This window comes from Tursiops truncatus, chromosome 21 (assembly GCF_011762595.2).
Source record: "Tursiops truncatus isolate mTurTru1 chromosome 21, mTurTru1.mat.Y, whole genome shotgun sequence".
Classification (NCBI taxonomy): Eukaryota; Metazoa; Chordata; class Mammalia; order Artiodactyla; family Delphinidae; genus Tursiops; species Tursiops truncatus.
This window is the reverse complement of record NC_047054.1, coordinates 33,253,156-33,272,200: the sequence shown is the minus strand read 5'-3', so window position 1 is coordinate 33,272,200 and position 19,045 is coordinate 33,253,156. Positions and strand designations below refer to the sequence as shown.

The following is a 19,045-nucleotide window of genomic DNA, read 5'->3' as shown; positions in this document are numbered from 1 at the left end:
GAAGCTCTGTAAGTCAGCAACCAGGTCCTGCATCCCTCGAGTGGTAGAAGGTAAACCCTTAGCTAAGTGCTGCTCCTTTCCTGTGAGAAGGAGAAGGTTTCTACTTTGGATGTTAAGTCCCTTAGTGAATTGATACCCACCTCACATCTCAGCCGAGAAAAATCACTGATGTATAAAGTCTGATACACTTCTAAAGAGGTCACTAAAAACTTTTCAGGTGTATTATTAACAGAGATGATTTAACAAATGTTTATGCTTTTGATTTCATAAAACCCAAACATTTAAATTTAATTAAAATTAAAAAGTAGGCAAGTAAATCCAGTCCCGTAACTACAGTCATAAAATCTGGCTAACAGTTCAAAATCTGTATCAATCTCATGGCCTCTTTACCAAATTCAAGTTCTCGTCTTTGGCGCAATCATCTTAAAATGAATCTAGTATTTTTCCTGATACTATCAGAAATAAGTAACCTTGCTTGGGCTACTGAAATGTTGCTACCTTGAGTTGTGAGTTGCCCTTCTTGAGCCTGAACACAACGAAGCTCTTCGATGGTTTCCTTCAGAGAATCCCTTTCTGTTCTTAACCTCTGGAGGGACATTAAGAATGAGGAAAGTTAGCTTCAAGCTTTACGAGTTTACTCATCAGTGGTCTTTGCCTTACCTAATAGAATGATAAACAGTGGTGAACATGGACATGTTACACTTTTTGACCTTCTACAGAAAGATCACAGAAGGAAACGATTACACGATTTTTTTCCCGTTTAACAATATTGAGTATCTACTACGTGCAAGGCAGGATCCTATCAGTTAATCATAAGAAACAAAACCACCTACTCCATCTTTAACAATGAGTACCTTATTATGTAAATAACTTTCTTTTCATGAAACATAAAAGATCAAACAACACAAGTCATGACAAAGTAAAAGTATTTTAAAAAGCTTCAAAATATGCTGAAATATTCATAAATCATGTATATTCATAAATCACGACAAAGTAAAAATATTTTAAAAAGCTTCAAAATATCCTGAACAACAAAAAGAATTGTGTCTTCATATAGAAAACAGAAAAGCTACATAAATTTCTAGAAATTCACAAGTAAGACAAAGGAAAAGAAGCAACAGTGGTAGAAAAGTTAAATATATTAAAAAGAAATTAGAATAGCAATCTTTTATTTTAGATCTATTTCTGAAACACAAATGTAAATCTTTTATAATTAAAAAAAAGATCTCAAATTTTCAAATTTATAAATAGAAGCAGAAATTAATGTAGGCAAAACATGAATTAAATATCATTTTCTTAACCTCAGCACTGCTCAAAACCAAAATACCTAATATATATACTCACATCCTTTTCTTTTTGAAGACTGTCAACTTTTTCTTTTAGCCGCTTATATTCAAAATCTAATTTATCTGCTTTCTTCGATTCTTCAGATAATCTATTTTGCAGTTCTACTACCTGTATAGAAAGGTACCATTAATTTTTATAATTTGAAACATTAGAAATTATTATTATTTTCTACAGATCTACGAAAAGTCTCTCCCCAAAAAATACTCAAAAAAATACACATGATACGGGAGCCTAACCCAATGGAGAGAACCAGGTACAAAAATCTGCCCAGATTCTATGGGTTCTAAAACCAGATCATCCAGAGGAACAAATGTTCAAAACTATGAAAACCTACAGGACTTCCACTTCCTGTAACACAGGAAACTGCAGTCTGGGAACCCTTTTAGCATGAAGCAAAAGAAATGCTAGGGGAAAAGAATACAACTGCCTCGCTAGGCTTTATAACAAAGTAAGGGAAATCCTCAGGGGTTAAAAGTGGAGCAGGAAGTTTGTGAGGATGCTATGGGCAGTGTGAGATGCCACCTGGCAATACCAGGAACCCAGGCCTTTAAAACTATCGGGAGACAGGCTGCTGTTAAACTACCTCGGACTCTAATAAAAGGTGGTGAGTCAGTAAACAGGTAGGTTAGGAAAAAAAAATCCATCAGCTGGCAAAATCAATAAGGAAACCTGCCCATCTTAAAGTGAGTGTTCTGGGCTTTAAAAAGTGTAACTTGAAAATGTGTAACCACAGCCTACAAATGCATGGATTTACGCTTGAATTTTTACCACATGCCTTGTCTGGCAAATCCTAAGGCAAGCAATTAATTTAAAGTCGTCCTGATTGGTAATGCTGTGGAAAATCTGGCATAAGAAAAACATACATTGTCTGGAGGAACACAACCTCAACCAGGTCCCCAGTATTCCCAAAGGTAAAGATGAGCCAAATGACAGAGCAAAATCTAAAATTACAGAAGTCTTAAAGAAATAATACACTATGAACAACAGTCAGCAGAAAAACATTAACAGCACTAACAACAATAAAATAGTAGAATAAGACCTCTAAGGATTTCAAATTGGAGTTACCAGACATAAAATACTAGGTTTAATACTTTTAAATAAAGAAATCTAAATTATAAAAGGAATAAAAGACCACCAATATGATCAAGCAGGTTTGAAAGAGCACCCAAAGAGAAACTGCAGAAAGAAAAATATTATACTGAAAAATAAAATATATTAAGCTCCAGATCAGAAACAGATAGAGAATTAGTGTATTACACTACAATAATTGTAAGTGCAGATTTCTTTTTTATTTATTCTGTTTGTAATTCACTGTTAATACTAAATCTGATGTCCTTCATCAATTCTGAAAAATATTCAGCCATTCTTTCCTTCAAATAATGTCCTACAATTCTTTCCATTCTTTCCTCTGGAACTCTAATTAAATCATTTCTTATTTTAATTTTATACCCTTTAATCACATTTATAGTTTCTTTGGGCTACATTTATTTTTGGTATTTCTCAGTCCAACTTTGTTATATGTTGAAAATTTTCATAATGAAATGTTGGGAAAAAATGCATTCACCAAAAAAAACTTGCCAGACATTCATGGTGTACAGGGTTGCTCTACTAAAACTTCTCTAATTTATTATATTAAGCTAGTACAATTTTTTTTTTTTTTTTTTTGCGGTACGCGGGCCTCTCACTGTTGCGGCCTCTCCGCATTGCGAAACACAGGCTCTGGACGCGCAGGCTCAGCGGCCATGGCTCATGGGCCCAGCCGCTCTGCGGCATGTGGGGTCTTCCCAGACCAGGGCACGAACCCGTGTCCCCTGCATCGGTAGGTGGACTCTCAACCACTGCGCCACCAGGGAAGCCCGTAAGCTAGTACAATTTTGATGCCAAAATCAGAAGACAAGGAAAGCACGAGATAGAAAACTTTAAGTAGACAAATCATAGAGGCAAAATATTCCAAGTAAAATGAACAAAGCAAATTTAACTATGTGAAACCACAAATAAATCTGCTATGACTAAACTAAGTTTATCTCAGGAATGCAAGGATGCTTTAAACATAGAAATCCATTAATATAATTCATCAGATTAATAGAAAGAAGCAGCAGCATAGGAGTCTCTCAATAGGTGTAGCTGATTAAATTCAACATCCATTTAAGATAAACACCTGTGCAAATTAGGAATACAATGAAATTTTGTTATCCTGATGAAAGGTGGCTACAAAACCTATAGCAATCCTTACAATATACTGGTAAAACATTTAAAGCACTGTGTATGAAATCAACAAGAAATGGTTGCCTATTATTATTGCTTCTATTAAAGGCTGTACTAAAGGTCAGCCATGTTGATTAAGAAGAAAAAAAGGGTATGCCATAGAAAGAAACAAAATGGCTTTTATTTGTACAAAATATGACTTCTGCCAAAAGAACTAATAGACATTATTAGAAATAATATGGGTGGGCTTCCCTGGTGGCGCAGTGGTTGAGAGTCCGCCTGCTGATGCAGAGGACACAGGTTCGTGCCCCGGTCCGGGAAGATCCCACATGCCGCGGAGCGGCTGCACCCGTGAGCCATGGCCGCTGAGCCTGCGCGTCCGGAGCCTGTGCTCCACAACGGGAGAGGCCACAACCGTGAGAGGCCTTCGTACCGCAAAAAAAAAAAAAAAAAAAACAGAAATAATATGGGAATTTGGCAAGATTGTAAAATCAACATATAAAAACCAATTTAATCACATAAATGAGCAACACATTGAAAATGGTATCTTTTCTTTTTCTAACTGCATTTACAAAAGCAACCAAATACATAAAGTACTAAGAGTAACTATAATATAATATGTGCATGATATTTATAAGAAAATTATAAAACTTAATTGAAAGACACTGAAGATCTAAATAAATGGAAAGATACTATATTCATTGATAGGAACATTTACTGTCATAAAGATGTCAATTCTCCCTAAACTGATCAACAGATTCAATGTAATTCCAATTTCCAAAGATTTGGGGTTTAAAGGGAACGGAGAGGTCCAAGAATAGACAAACCATTTTGAAAAAGAACAGGGTGCGGGTATCTGTACTACCCAAATATCAAAATTACTAAAGATCTATAGATGATAAGAGAGTGTTTTGGTGTTAGAGTAGACAAACAGACCAATGAAACAGAAGAGATCGCCATAAACAAACCCACATATAACATGGTAACTTTAGATATATGATAAGATAGAATTGTAGGGCACCGCAGAAGAGACTGATTATTAAATAAAAGCTGCTAGGTTGACTGGTTGTCCACAAAGACGAAAAATATCAAATGGATCCCTACCTCACACCCTATATGAAAATCAATTTCTTGTGGATTAAAGACCTAAATGTACAAAACAAACTTTAAACCTCTGTAAAGAAAACAGAGATTAGTGTTACATCTTTATATAGGAAATGACTTCTTAACTGAGACATAAAAAGCACAAATCATACACCTGAAACTAACAAAACACTGTAAATCAACTATACTCCAATAAAATTTTTTTATAAAAAGCACAAATCATAAAGAAAAAGGTATTTAAAGTTCATCATGTTAAAATTATCAATCTCAATAAAAGTAAAAGGACAGGTCACAGACTGCTAGGAAATAAAGGCAACATGTGACAAAAGATTAATACCAGGAACAAATAAAGAACTTTTAGAATCAATAAAAGAAATAATCCAACTTTAAAAATGAATAAAAGATAAAAATAGGCAGTTCACAAAAGAAATGTGATCAGTAAATATATTTGCAATTAGGGTAACGCAAAGTATAATCATAAGGAGACATCATTTCAAATCCATCCTTCAACTGGCAAAATTTCAAGTCTGATAATACTATGTGTTGGTGATGATGTGGAGCAACAAGAATTCATACAAACTGCCTGCTGGTAATAAAATCACAGTGGAGGACATTTGGCAATATCTAATTAAATGAAGACTCTCTAAGGAAGATATTCCACATAGTTGTAAAACTTCCACACATGTATCGAAGAGGACATGTTCAGTACTATTCACAGTGGCCTTTCTTGCAATATTAAAGAAAAAGACAAAACATCCTATATGTCCTTCTCCAGAAAAATGGATAAATGTGGTATTGTCACTCAACAGGATACTACAGATTGGTACAAGTGAATGGGATAAAGCTACAACGATCAACAAAACAAATCTCACAAATACCACTGAGCAAAAGCAAATCGCAGAAGAGAACTTTCACTATATCATTATATAAAGTTTTGAAATGTCAAAAGTGTTATAAGTTTTTAGGGATACACACACACATATATGTATGTGTGTGTGTATGTACAGGGAAGAATAAAGAGATGCGTAGGCACAAAACCCACAAAATAGGCTAGTGGTTACTGCAATGAGGAGGGGGAGGGTGTTTTGTTTATTAAGCATGGATATTTATTGTATCATTTTTTTACTTTTGTGTATTTCTCAAGTATTACACAATAAATTAAAAATAATAAATAATAAAAGGATCTGCTATAGAGACCAACCAATAAGCCCTGGATAAGAACTAAGTTTCATAGGTGAAAAACCGAATACCATGAAAACAAGTCAGTGGACTCTGATAAGCCAGCGTTACACTGGAGAGCTCAGCTGGAAACGGCGTTAAGAAATTGTGCTGCTCTCCTTACCTGTCTCTTATACGTCTCAAGTTGACTTCGAGCCGCGTTGGCTTTTCTCAGCTCCTCCTCTAGGCTAACTGTGTTCTGCATATACATAGTATTCTTCTCTTCTAAGAGTTTAACCTGACGCCTCAAATCACCAAGATCTTCTAGCTTCTTTTTATATGATTCCACTTGGCCTTCTAGTTTAGACACTTTATCAGAAGAATGTCTAGAATGAGATGGGAAACCAGAAATCACACACACATCCGCAATGGTAAAGCTGCTGTAGGCAGTGCTAAACCAAGCGGATTGCCAGGAAGTAACACGTTCTAATGAAATTATAAGACCAAAGGTGAGTCCAGCTTAGTTTTTTGTGCAGGTTCAAAAGTATGACCAAAATTACAGCAAAATTTATAATAGACAACATTATAAAATTTAAGGAATGCAAGTAGGAGGGGGTAGCCAACAGAGTCACATGTAGCACAAAAGCAAAATGAATTGTACACTGTCCAAATAATTTGGCAATTAGGCTGTTATTAGTGACCAGAGGAACAGCTGTTTTGGTGGAGCAGTGGGGTAGGCAGTGGTGAATTTTAGTGGGTTAAGGAAAGAATGTAAACTTTACCTTGTGTAATCTAAATTTGTTCTGGAGGGAAGGAGAGAATAATAGGTCTCTCACTTTTTCTAAGATAAGAGGGATAGAAACATATAAATGTATGCTAAGGAGGCAGATTCAAATGTGAAGGGAAATGACAACTGATGTAGCACAGTCCCTGCAGAAGCAAGAAGGGTTGAGACCCAGAGCATTGAAGGATAGCACTGGACAGGAGGACGAGTAACAGGTCTGCACTCTAGAAGCAAAAGAGAAAAGATGGGCGCGAATGCAGGAGACACAGCACATGGAGGGTCCATAGGTCATGGCCTCGTTCCTCAGTGCAGGAGACAATGTCATCTACTGAGACTGAAGCACAGGAGAGGTGTGGTGGGGTCAGTCAGGTGAGAAGAGTTATGAAAATACATAGCAGCTATGAGAGAAACGGGAGACAGAGCAATCTACGGATGAGCAGTAGAACAGTGGACCAGTGCTAGGAGCCCACACGGATGGGCAGTAGAGCGGTGGACCAGTGGGAGGAGCCCACACGGATGGGCAGTAGAGCAGTGGACCAGTGGGAGGGGTCCATATGGATGGGCAGTAGAGCGGTGGACCAGTGGGAGGGGACCAGTGGAGAGTAAGATCACTAGTCTGCAGTAGGACAAAACTACCTCACTGTGATTTTCCCTGTTTGTTCTCAGCATTCAAAGAGCAAACGCATAAAACATAGATGGTTGGAATGATCCAACAGAGGATAGATTACACAAGCAGAATGGTGCAGAAACGAGGTGGCAGGGAGTGAGGTGCCCAGTGAGAGAACAGTTGAGTCCAGCAAGGAAATGAGCCATGTGTGTGGGTGTGACGGTATCCGAGAAAGAGGAAGACCAAGTGACTGAAGGATGCAAAATTAAAGAACAGGAGTAGTAATGAGAAAAGCTCAGAGCTACGCAAGTATGAAGTGGTGGCCAGAGGTTAATTTCTATTTAACAAACATTTATATACAGCACTTATTTGCCAGATACTGTTCCAAGTGCTTACAAATATCACCTCACTTAATTCCACATGTCAGTCTGAGGTAGGTATGTGTGTTATTTCCATCTTACAGATGAGAAAATGGTTCCATAGAGGTTGACTAAACGGCAGCACTGGGATCTGAACCCATCTTCCTGTGCTCAAAGACCCTAGAGTTTGTAAAATCGGTGGCAGAACTGTTCTGGGGGATCACAGGTGTGAGATTCTACAAAGATGGGAAGGTTGTCTACCTAAGAACGTCTATTTCATCTTTTAGAGACTGAGCGTCATCTGCCAAAGTGGTCAGTTCATCGTTCTGCTGCCGAAGTTCAGACATCTCCTTTTGTAACTCTTCACAGCGTATTCGATAGTCATCTTTGGCTGCTTCAAGTCTGTAACCGAAACAAAACAGACCAAGAAAGCACTATTTACTGTCTAATAATTCTCCTTAGAACAGGAAAAGTAAGTAAGAAACATGAAAATAAATTCTTCTTGGATTTGTTTCCTACTTTTGTGACCATACACTGTATTTCCAAGTTTTAACTATCCTGGAAACGGATTCTACTGCTCCAAGACTTGCAGAAAGGTAACAACGGATCGCCATTCCTCTACTCAGAAAGTTAGACGCCAAAATATAGCAGCTATAATTTATTTAAAGTTTTATTTTCAATGATGAAATTAACACATATTCCTTTTGAAAATTCGCAAGATGCAGAAAAGCAAAGAAGATAAAAATTATGCATTGCTCTAGACAGATACCTACTGTTAACATTTTTGGAGTATAACCTCCAGTCTGATTTCTATTCATAGATCTTTTCCCCCCAAAATATGGATAATATTGTTCCTAATTTATATTAATTTGTTTTGTTTAACATACATCCTTCCTTTGGATTTAAAAGATTCTTTCTCATGTCACAAATATTTATCATTGATTATTTACTTTTTTTTTTTGCGGTACGCGGGCCTCTCGTTGTGGCCTCTCCCGTTGCGGAGCACAGGCTCCGGACACGCAGGCTCAGCGGCCATGGCTCATGGGCCCAGCCGCTCCACGGCATGTGGGATCTTCCCGGACCGGGGCACGAACTTGTGACCCCTGCATTGGCAGGCGGACTCTCAACCACTGCGCCACCAGGGAAGCCCTATTTACTTTTAATTTTATTTATGTAAGTATTTAATGTACAGAAATTCTTAATTTTTATGTAATTCAATTGATGAATCTTACACTTCATAGTTTCTACTTCTTTTAATTTTTTTTAACTTTTTATTTTATGTTGGGGTATAGCCAGTTATCAATGTTGTGATGGTTCCAGGTGCCGAGCAAATGACTCAGCCGTACATATATAGGTATTCGTTCTCCCCCAAACTGCCCTCTCATCCAGGCTGCTACACAACATTGAGCAGAGTTCCCTGTGCTCTAAAGTAGGTCCTTGTTGGTTATCCATTTTAAATATGACAGTGTGTGTACATGTTGATCCAAACTCCCTAACTATCCCTTCCCCCCACCCTTTCCCCCTGGTAACCATAAGTTCTCTAAGTCTTTGAGTATGTTTCTGGTTTGTAAATGAGTTCATTTGTATCATTTCTTTTTAGATTCCCCATATAAGTATAGTTTCTACTTCTAATGTGCAATTAGAACTTTTTTTTCCTTCTAATTCTTTGTTTTCTGTTAGTATTTATACAGTTTCATTTTTAACATTAACGTTTTCAATTTCCCTGGAATTCATTTGGGTATATGATGTAGTACAGGAATCTAACTTTTCCTGCCAAAATATCTACCAACCATTCCAAAACTGTTTAACAAATAATTTAACCTTTCCCTATTGATTAGAAAATGCCATCTTTATCACATTACGTATTTTTATATATACTTGGACTGGTTTCTGGATCTTCATTTGTGTCATTGGTGTCTATTTTGCTGCACTGGTACCAAGCTATTTTCATTAGTATATTAGTACTTGGGTGTGGCCAGTATTCCCTCATTATACTTTGTTCTCAAAACATTTTGGGAATCTCTTGTTCATTAATACTTCTAGATGAACATAAAATTTGAATTGGAATCAAGTCCAAATTATATAAGTTAAGAAAAAATGGCATTCTTACAATGTTCCATTAAAAACACCTAAAAATATGTTCTCTCTCTCCACACAGTATTATGTTTTATGTATAACTTAGAAGTTTTTGTCATCTAACTCCTTCATATTACTTAATTTTTTTTTTTTTTGTGGTACGCGGGCCTCTCACTGTTGTGGCCTCTCCCGTTGCGGAGCACAGGCTCCGGACGCGCAGGCTCAGCAGCCATGGCTCACGGGCCTAGCCGCTCCAGGGCATGTGGGATCTTCCCGGACCGGGGCACGAACTCATGTCCCCTGCATCGGCAGGCGGACTCTCAACCACTGTGCCACCAGGGAAGCCTGTACTTAATTTTTTTTTTTATTCTTCACTTAAATACTTATAAATGGAAGTTTTTCCTGATGATACTAACTAGTTATTGGTAAAAAAACTTATGACCTATGCAGCAGTCTTACATTACCCTCTCCCTGTTAAATGTTTATTGGTTCTAAGAACTTCTGAGTTAATTCTCTTATATTTTCTGGGTGGACACACATATTATCTACAAATAATCATCGTTTATTGATACTTTTTGTCTTCCCAATATTTTAATCTCATATCTTTTTCTTATTTCATTTTCTAGAAAAGTAATAACAGCGAAATCTTATATAGCATCTATGTGCCAGGCAATATTCTCAAAATACTTTATATATATTAACTCATTTAATGCTCACAAAAATTCTAGAAGGTAGATAATACTATTATACCATCTTATAGTAGAGAAAATGGAGGCATGCCCAAGGTTACACAGCTAGTAAGTGGCAAAGCCAGGATTTTTAGAATGTCTAGGAAAATGTCAAATAACAGATTAATACTCATCCTCATTTCATTCTTAACTTTACTGAGAATTTCATGTACCAAGCTTATTTTATATTTTTCTTTCTCCTTTACCTTATGAATTGGAGGAGTTATAATACATTTAATAGTTACTGTAATAGATTTAATAATACTCAACAGGTTAACAATCCTGGGATAAAGCTTACTTTAGTACTGGATTGAATTTGCTACTATTTTATTCAGGAATTATTTAAAGAATACTCATAAATGAGATGTCAGTCATTTGAAAATAATAGTAATAAACCCATTATGTTAATATAGACAACATACTGTTTATGAAAAATAACTCTATTGTCTAAAACTAAAAAATGATGAGGAGAGTGGCAATATTTTTTATATTCTGTGACTCAAATCATCTGGTTTAGTAGAAGACAGCTGGGTTCCCATAGGTGTTTCTACACTGGTCTGCTGTGATGGTTTTTTGGCTGCGGTATATGAAGGAGATCCAGCCAAGCACAGAAATGCAGTTGGAAAAGAGAGGGCCCTGAAGACTCTCTGAGAGGGTCCTCGGATCACACTCTGAACCACAGGTGTAGACCATAGGGGATGGACTGTTTGTCTAAGGTTTCTGAGAAGACTAAGAAAATTTGTTTATTCTTTCCTGTCAAGGCCAAAAAAAAAAATGCAAACATTTCATGGGGAAACAAAGGACTGAGTCACTGCACAAGTAAAAAAAACCTAATTGATATTTAATTTCTCCCAGTTTTGACACTGAAAATCTATGGTTGGGTAAGAAACAGGCCAGGATATGTTTTCTAGTAAATCACAACACAATATTTTATCATACTGCCAAGTCCTTCAACTTTGGGGTTCTATTTTGTCTTGCAGGACACCAAATTTTTCCTTTTCTTCTTTTCCCTTTCACCATCCAATCGCCAATGGGCCCTCTTCCTTCTTTTTGGCCTTTTCCTCTCCCAGAAGATGTGTCTGGAAGACTGCCCCTTTACATCAGCTCGCCCTTTAAATAGGCTTGTCTCTATAACCCACGCACCTGGCCTTTATTTTGCGTTTCTTTAAACTGTGCTCTGGAAAGGGCAACAATCTCTAAATTCCGTGCCTGTTTATTATTTTGGCATTTGGTCCTTTAAGAAGATACACTTTCTTTGAATTCCTATCCCTGCAGTTTGTGATCTAATTTCCTTTTTTGTTTTAAAGTAATTTCCGATTTTGAGTGAATTTAATCTTTGCAGCGACTGCTCCAACTCACCCTCAGGCCCCTTCGCTAGTTCTTCCTCTGTCTCTGAGTTTTTTCTCTGTCTGCCTTTACTTGCCTCAGAGTGCCTGGCAGGATGGAGGTGGGCTGGTATTTGCTTCCTTCCTTTCACTCACAGTTATTGTTCAGTTGGGGCCTTCTGTATGCAAGTCATATTGAGGGTGAGCATTCATAGATTTTCCTAAATGAGCAGTTATTTCATGTCGTGTGGGAAGACTTTTGGGAAGTGGCTAATTGCACAGCCTCCCTGGTCTGCAGTTACCCGAAAGTCCTAACACTATATTCTTAACTTTAAAAGACATTACCCTGTGCACCGCAACAAAGAGTAGCCCCCGCTCGCCGCAACTAGAGAAAGCCTGCACGCAGCAACGAAGACCCAACCCAGCCAAAAATAAATAAAATAAATTTATATATAAAAAAAAGACATTACCAAATCTAAAAAAATGAGATCTGAGTGAGTTGTCCCTTACCGGAATGTTTCTTCTTGGAGCTGTTCTAACTGAGTCTGGAGCTGCAGATGCCTTCTTCCTGCTGGACTGTTAGGATCTTCTATAGAATCAGACTGATTCAGCCTTTCCATTAATACCTGATTCTCTGCCAACAGACTACTTTTCTCCTCTTGCAATGCTGCAACCTGTTAGAATATAGGAAGACAGTGTTTATTTTCTCCAGTTACACTGGAATCCGCATAATCACTTGTGAATTACCATTATGAATTAAAGCCTGTTTTTAAAGAAGTACAAGCAACCTCCACTTAAAACACTGACATTATTTTGGAATATTGCACAGGCAGAGCAGTACGTAAGAGTAAGCAAGAATTCATTCTTTATTTTACATTTGAAAAGGTAATTCACCAAAGAAGATATGTAATGGCAACTAAGCACACAAAAAGATACTCATGATTAGTCATTAAGGAAATGCAAATTGAAACCACAATGTTATATCCATACACTTACTCCCACTAGAATGCCGAAAATCAGAGAGACTGGCTGTACCAAGTGTTGGTAAAGATGAAAACAGGTGGGAGCTTCACACACCTGTTCAGCACGTGAAATGTTCCACAGGCTGTGAGAAACCGGTTCGCATTTTCCTAAAAAATTAAACATGCAACTACCACATAACCCAGACATTTTACACTTAGGTATTTATTTACCAAAGAGAACTAAAAGCATATGTCCACACAGAGACGTAGAATGTTTATAGCAGCTTCATTTGTAATACAGAAAAACAAACGTTGACCAGTAGGTGAATGGATAAATAAATTGCAGCACATCCATACAACAGAATACTATCTGACAAACAAAAGAATTAACTATTAATACCGATAACATGCATGAATCTCAAAATAATGAAAGAAGCCAGGCAGAAAAAGAGTACACTGTGTATGACTCCCTTCATATGCAATTCTAGAAGACACAAGCTAATCTACAGTGACAGAAAGCAGAGCCGGCACTGGAAGAGGATTACAGAGTCATGAGAACTCACTATCCTGATTGTGGTGATGGTTTCGCACGTTTATACATGTCAACATGCATCAGAACTGTACACTTCAAAGATGAGCAGTTTGTTGTATGTCAACTACATCTCAAAAAACTGTAAAAACAGAAGTCACCTGCCATTTCTGATTCTCCCTCTCCACCCCCATTTTCTTCCAGTTGGGCTATTGCCCCACCATCCTCAGGATCAGCCGACCTTGGCTTCTGTGGCTCCCAGGACACCTCCCTCTCCTGGTCTGTGTGCCTCCTCTTTACTCCAGTCAAGCCCTCTTCACCTCCCTGCCTCTGGCACACGCATGGCTTTTCCTTTCTAAATACATTGATGGCTTCCAGCTTCTGGGCTGTCAACATAATTTATCCACTGACAGCTCGCATGTTTCTATTTCCAGCCTGGAACCCCGCAGTGGGTATCACGTCCAACTGGAGGTCCACCAGGCGTCTGAATTTAACCTGTCCAGGTGGGACTCTCATTCCCCCACACCCCGCCCTGCCCTCTCACTGTCTTCCCCATCTCAGCGATGCTAACTCTGTCCTTCCACTTGCTCTGGCAGGATCTGTCCCATCTCGTCCTCACACCCACGCCCACTCTTTCAGCAAACATCAGCGGCTCTGCCTTCAGACGGATTTCAACCACTTCTAACCGCCCCTCAATTCTGATTTAAGCCAACCTAATTTTTTGCCTGATTATTGCGAAGGCCTCTGAATTAGTCCCCTTGAGTTGGCCCTCACCACCCAGCAGCCACCATAATCCATTAAAATAAAACTCGGATCACAGGACGTCTTTGCTCACAAGCCTCCAACGGCTTCCCATTTATTTACGCAGCCTGTACCAAGGCCCGTCAGGCCTCTGCAGATGGACTCCTCTCCCCAGGCTTCACTCCTGCTGCCCTCACCTTCGTGCTCCCGGAGACACCAGCTGTCCCGCTGAGCCTGGATGAGCCTGGATGAGCCTCGCAGGAAGCCTGGGAGGCCGCTTATCCACCCTCTAGGATTTACTAACTTGCTGCCTCCCCGGCGGCCTTTGCTGACAACCCAGTCAGAACTAGCTCCTCCCACCCCGTGCCCCCGCCCCCCCCCGAGTCCCCCTTTCTCTAGAATACTTATCAGCAGCACACAACAGACCGTATTCTTATCCTGTTCACTGTCTGTCTTCTTTATCGCGTGCAAGCACCTTGGAGGCAGGGATGTTTTACCCATTTCTGTGTTTTCCCCTATCTTCACTGTATTGACAGCAGCTAGAACAGTGGATGGTCTGGAGTGGGTGCTCAATGTTTGCTGAATAAAGGAATGAGTCTGAAATGCCAGCTCTCTAACTTGTCAGATTTCCATAAACGCACGAGTCTTTTCTCAGAGTAGAGTAGTAGCTCAATTCCGTGCCACTGGTCTATTTCATTCATTTCTGCTCTTTCATTCTTTTTAAAATAAATGTTTAAGGCTTTAAAATTTAAAAGCTCATTTCTTTGTTAATAATTTCTATCTTAAATTGCACTTTGGTCAGAAAGCATGATCTAAAGACACAGATTCTTTGAATTTTATTGGGAATTGCTTTATAGCCTGGTATGTGGTCAATTAATATGAAGGCTGAGTGCATAATGCAACACCTTAATACCAGACTCATCAGACTAGCAAATGTTGCTAAAGTAATTTAATTCAATATATTTGGCAGAAATCCTTTTCACATACACAGAAAAAGGTGTCAACTACAAATTGGTACTTGCCATCTGCCTCAACAAGGATTAAATCATGAGCTGCTGCAGCCACTGACCTGTAACGCTCCCTGAAAGGAGTTCAGGAAGAGATCAGGAACGGGGCCCCCCGTGCTCTGGGAAAACTGGCAGAACAGGCCTTCAGATAGTTAGATATTTTCAGGAGAAGATTTTATGAGCCCAATTCTTGCATCTCCTCATATCTAGAAAAGCACTAAAATCATCAACGGTGACAACTGCTCCTCGTGACTGGCAGCCACCTTCTACCAGAACGTGTGCTTCACTGCACGCACCCTCTTCACCTAAATCACATACATACTGACCTCCATCCCACCACTTTGGAGCAGTTCCTCAGAGCTGAGATGCTGTCTCCTGGGCTATTGTCCTCATTTTGCCCCAAAGAAACCTTAACTCACAACTCTCACGTTGTGCATTTCTTTTAGTCAACAAGGAGAATAATTAAAAATAATACATAAACACAATTTAAGGAAAAAAAAGCAAATAAAGCAAAGGGGCTTATAATGGAAAGCTACAGTTTCCCATTGAGTTTTTCTACTTCCAAGAGACAACTAGGTTTTTTTTTTTTTTTTTTTTTTGCGGTACACGGGCCTCTCACTGCTGTGGCCTCTCCCGTTGCGGAGCACAGGCTCTGGACGCGTAGGCTCAGTGTCCATGGCTCAAGGGCCCAGCCGCTCCGTGGCATGTGGGATCTTCCTGGACCGGGGCACAAACCCGTGTCCCCTGCATCGGCAGGCGGACTCTCAACCACTGCGCCACCAGGGAAGCCTGACAACTAGTTTTAATGTTCCTAATTTTATTGTTTTTGGCTGTGACTTGACATCTCTCAATAACATGTTATACCCACTATTTCTTGATTTATCAACCTTACACATTATCTAGTGACTTGTCTCCTCTGACATGTGAAATTAGAGCCACTTGCGGCATCCCCCGTTTCCACAAATAGTTATGGCACTATTCCTGCTCCTTTCACTGGCCACCTCTGCAATTTTGAACAACTACTCATTGACTTGTTTCACTCCATCACGTGCCCACTCATTAGCTCACTCAGATACTCATCGTGGGTCTACCATGTGCTAGGCACTGCTGCAATTGTCCAGGTGCAAGTGATACCACGATGAAAAACGCAGAGACAGTTCTTATTATGTGTTACATATTCTAAACAAATCATCATAGTAAATATATAAACAAGGACAAATCATATTAAGCAAGAAAGTAAACTAATAAATACATGCAAGACCTAGAGTGAAAGTGCTCTGCAGAAGGTTAAAGCAAGACTAAGAGGAGGGGCTTCCCTGGTGGCGCAGTGGTTGGGAATCTGCCTGCCAATGCAGGGTACACGGGTTCGAGCCCTGGTCTGGGAAGATCCCACATGCCACGGAGCAACTAAGCCCATGAGCCACAACTACTGAGCCTGCGCTCCGCAACGGGAGAGGCCGCGACAGTGAGAGGCCCGCGCACCACGATGAAGAGTGGCCCCCGCTCGCTGCAACTGGAGAAAGCCCTCGCACAGAAATGAAGACCCACCACAGCTAAAAATAAATAAATAAATAAATTTATTTTAAAAAAAGACTAAGAGGAGAGGCTGGAGGACGACTGTAGGCTGGTGACCGAGGAACTTCCCGGGGAGGCTGAGGTTAGTACTGGGCACACCTAAGTGCCCAGTGAATATTTCATGACAGATAAACCACGTGATTTGGAGCTGAGACTGGATGGCGAGAAGCGGCCGGCCGTGTACTGCCGGTGCTCCCTCGTGGTGAGACGAGAACACGGGGGTCCCCACCGGGCCCTCACCGCCCTGCCTCGCCCTGCTTCTCCTGCTCACCTCCAGCACCCGCATCTTTACTTTCATAACACTGCTTCTCCACAGGCAGGGCTAGATGCTGAAGACCAGTGACGTTCACATCGCTACCTCAGAGGTCACATCAGCACGCCTGTGTTACGACTGCTTTCTGCAGGGCTGAGTGTGTCATGGCGCTGCCACCAATCTCCTCATAACCTCTCTGCAGCCCCGCCACTCGCTCTGCGATCTGTTCACACCAGGGACTGGTAAACTCTTCTGTAAGGAATAGGGCAGTGAACAGCTGAGCCTTTCAGAGCCACAGGTCTCGTGGCAAGTCCTCAACCCTGTCTTTGCAGCGTGAAAGCACCAGAGACAGCACATCAAGGAACAAGCCTGCCTGCACTACCACTTTACTCACGAGACAGAGGGCCGACTGCAGTCTGCCAATCCCAGTGTACGACTTGAACGTTACACCGTCAAAGAGACTATTTATATCCTGCTCATAAAAACAACCAACTCTTATTTATCATTATTGTAAAATACTGCATTTGTGTATAGCTGAATTTTAGAATCTGAAAAGCAATTAAAAGAACTTAACCTTATGACTAGGTAAATATTATTTACTACATCACCCAGAAAGTGTGCTCTGATCACATTTCTTCCTATCTGCATCCAAAGCAATGACCAACTCTTACGCCTTTCAAGGTAAGATGCTTCTAGTATAAAATATCACGAACCCTGTGTACCTACTACACAGCTTTAACAAGTATCAAAACATGGCCAATTATGCACCTATCTGGACTTCCATCCACTCCCCCCTCCTCCCTGATTTTGAGGTAAATCCCAGACAAACAATTTTATTTCTTAATTTTCTGTCTTTTAATTTAGGAGCGATTTCTTCAACTTTATTTTTAACTATTCTATTGAATTTTTTTATTTTGACAATTCTATTTTTAGTGTTTCTTGATCTCTGATTTTTTCTTTTTAAAATAGCATCTTGTCCTTTTTTTTTTTTTTTTTTTTTTTTTGCGGTATAAGGGCCCCTCACCGCTGCGTCCTCTCCCGTTGCGGAGCACAGGCTCTGGACGTGCAGGCTCAGTGCCCCGGTCCGGGAGAATCCCACATGCCGTGGAGCGGCTGGGCCCGTGAGCCACGGCCCTGAGCCTGCGCGACCGGAGCCTGTACTCCGCAATGGGAGAGGCCACAACGGTGAGAGGCCCGCGTACCGCAAAAAAAACCCCAAAAACAAAATAAAAAGAAAAATCTTTTCTACTACCCCAATTTCTCCACTTCCTCTAGGGCTAGTTTCCTGTTTATCTTGACCCTTCTCTTTTTTGTTACGCAGATTTTCCTCACATGTAAGAATCGGTTTTCTGTAAATTAGGGAATCCAGAAAGGTCAAAATGAAAAGGGCCTTACCCTGCAATACTAATACTCGGTCTAACCTCCTGTACTTCTGTTTGCTTAACTTCTTTAGAAGAGAACCCTCCGATTGGGAAACCAGCTACAGGTCAGGGTATCTGCAGTGGGTGACGGGCAATGGGGCTGAGCTCTCCTACAGAAGACCCCATTACACCTCGCTGCAGTCTTCCACCAAGCATGGGGGCTTCTCTGGGGTTCAGCTACAGCAGCTCCCTCCCCCTTTATAGGTGTTTTTGGCACTGCATTCTTTACTCCTTTTAGGCCGTTTGGCACTTTATCCAACTGCCTTTTGGCCTTCTGAGGTTGATGATGAGCAGTGGTGTGCTGTTGCTGGCTATAACCGAGCCACTTGCTAAATATTCGGGAGTCTGGTGAGCCGACTGTTAAACCATTAACAACCTGGAATTGGTCGCTGTGACAGTGTTTATACTGTGGAAATTGGAAAACGCTACAAATCAGGGCTTTTAAAAATCTCCCCCAGTCCTCCTGAGAGCCGATCTCTCTCCTCCTTCTCTTCTTTTCTTGTGGGCTTATCCCATTTTAAATTCATTTATTATGAATTTGATGGGGCTGTGAGAAGGAAGGAAAACTCTGACCTTTGTTCAGTCTGCACTCTTTTTCCAGGCTCTGTTTCCTTTTTCTTCTCAAACTAGGGCTGTGTTACAGCCAAACTGTACCGCACGTGGGACCCAGGGCACATGGTGGGACGCAGAGCCGTGCTGCAAACAGGTGGTGTAAAACCAGATCTCTTACCTGCAGATCCAACTCATGGCACCTTTGAGCAATTTCTTCCTTGGCCGACAAAGCTTCATTCAGTTCCTCTGAAGTTTTCTTCAGCTGGGTAGAAGCAAAGAGCTACAGTGAACGTCGCAATATGACGTGGCAAC

General features: G+C 40.2%; 1 protein-coding gene across 5 annotated transcripts in view; it reads right to left on the bottom strand.

Moving 5' to 3' along the window:
• Positions 1 to 19,045, bottom strand: part of HOOK3 (hook microtubule tethering protein 3) — a 129,209-nt gene that overhangs the window by 64,789 nt on the left and 45,375 nt on the right. For all 5 annotated transcript variants that reach the window (XR_012328895.1, XR_012328896.1, XR_004524258.2 and 2 more), the window contains exons 8-13: positions 18,912 to 18,995; positions 12,204 to 12,367; positions 7,826 to 7,966; positions 5,999 to 6,200; positions 1,345 to 1,455; positions 499 to 586 (exon numbers count right to left, since the gene is read on the bottom strand). Coding sequence is in view for 2 of the 5 variants with exons in the window: in XM_073798542.1 (XP_073654643.1) it covers positions 499 to 586; positions 1,345 to 1,455; positions 5,999 to 6,200; positions 7,826 to 7,966; positions 12,204 to 12,367; positions 18,912 to 18,995 (790 nt within the window). In the remaining 3 variants the exon portion in view is untranslated. The remainder of the gene's footprint in view (positions 1 to 498; positions 587 to 1,344; positions 1,456 to 5,998; positions 6,201 to 7,825; positions 7,967 to 12,203; positions 12,368 to 18,911; positions 18,996 to 19,045) is intronic.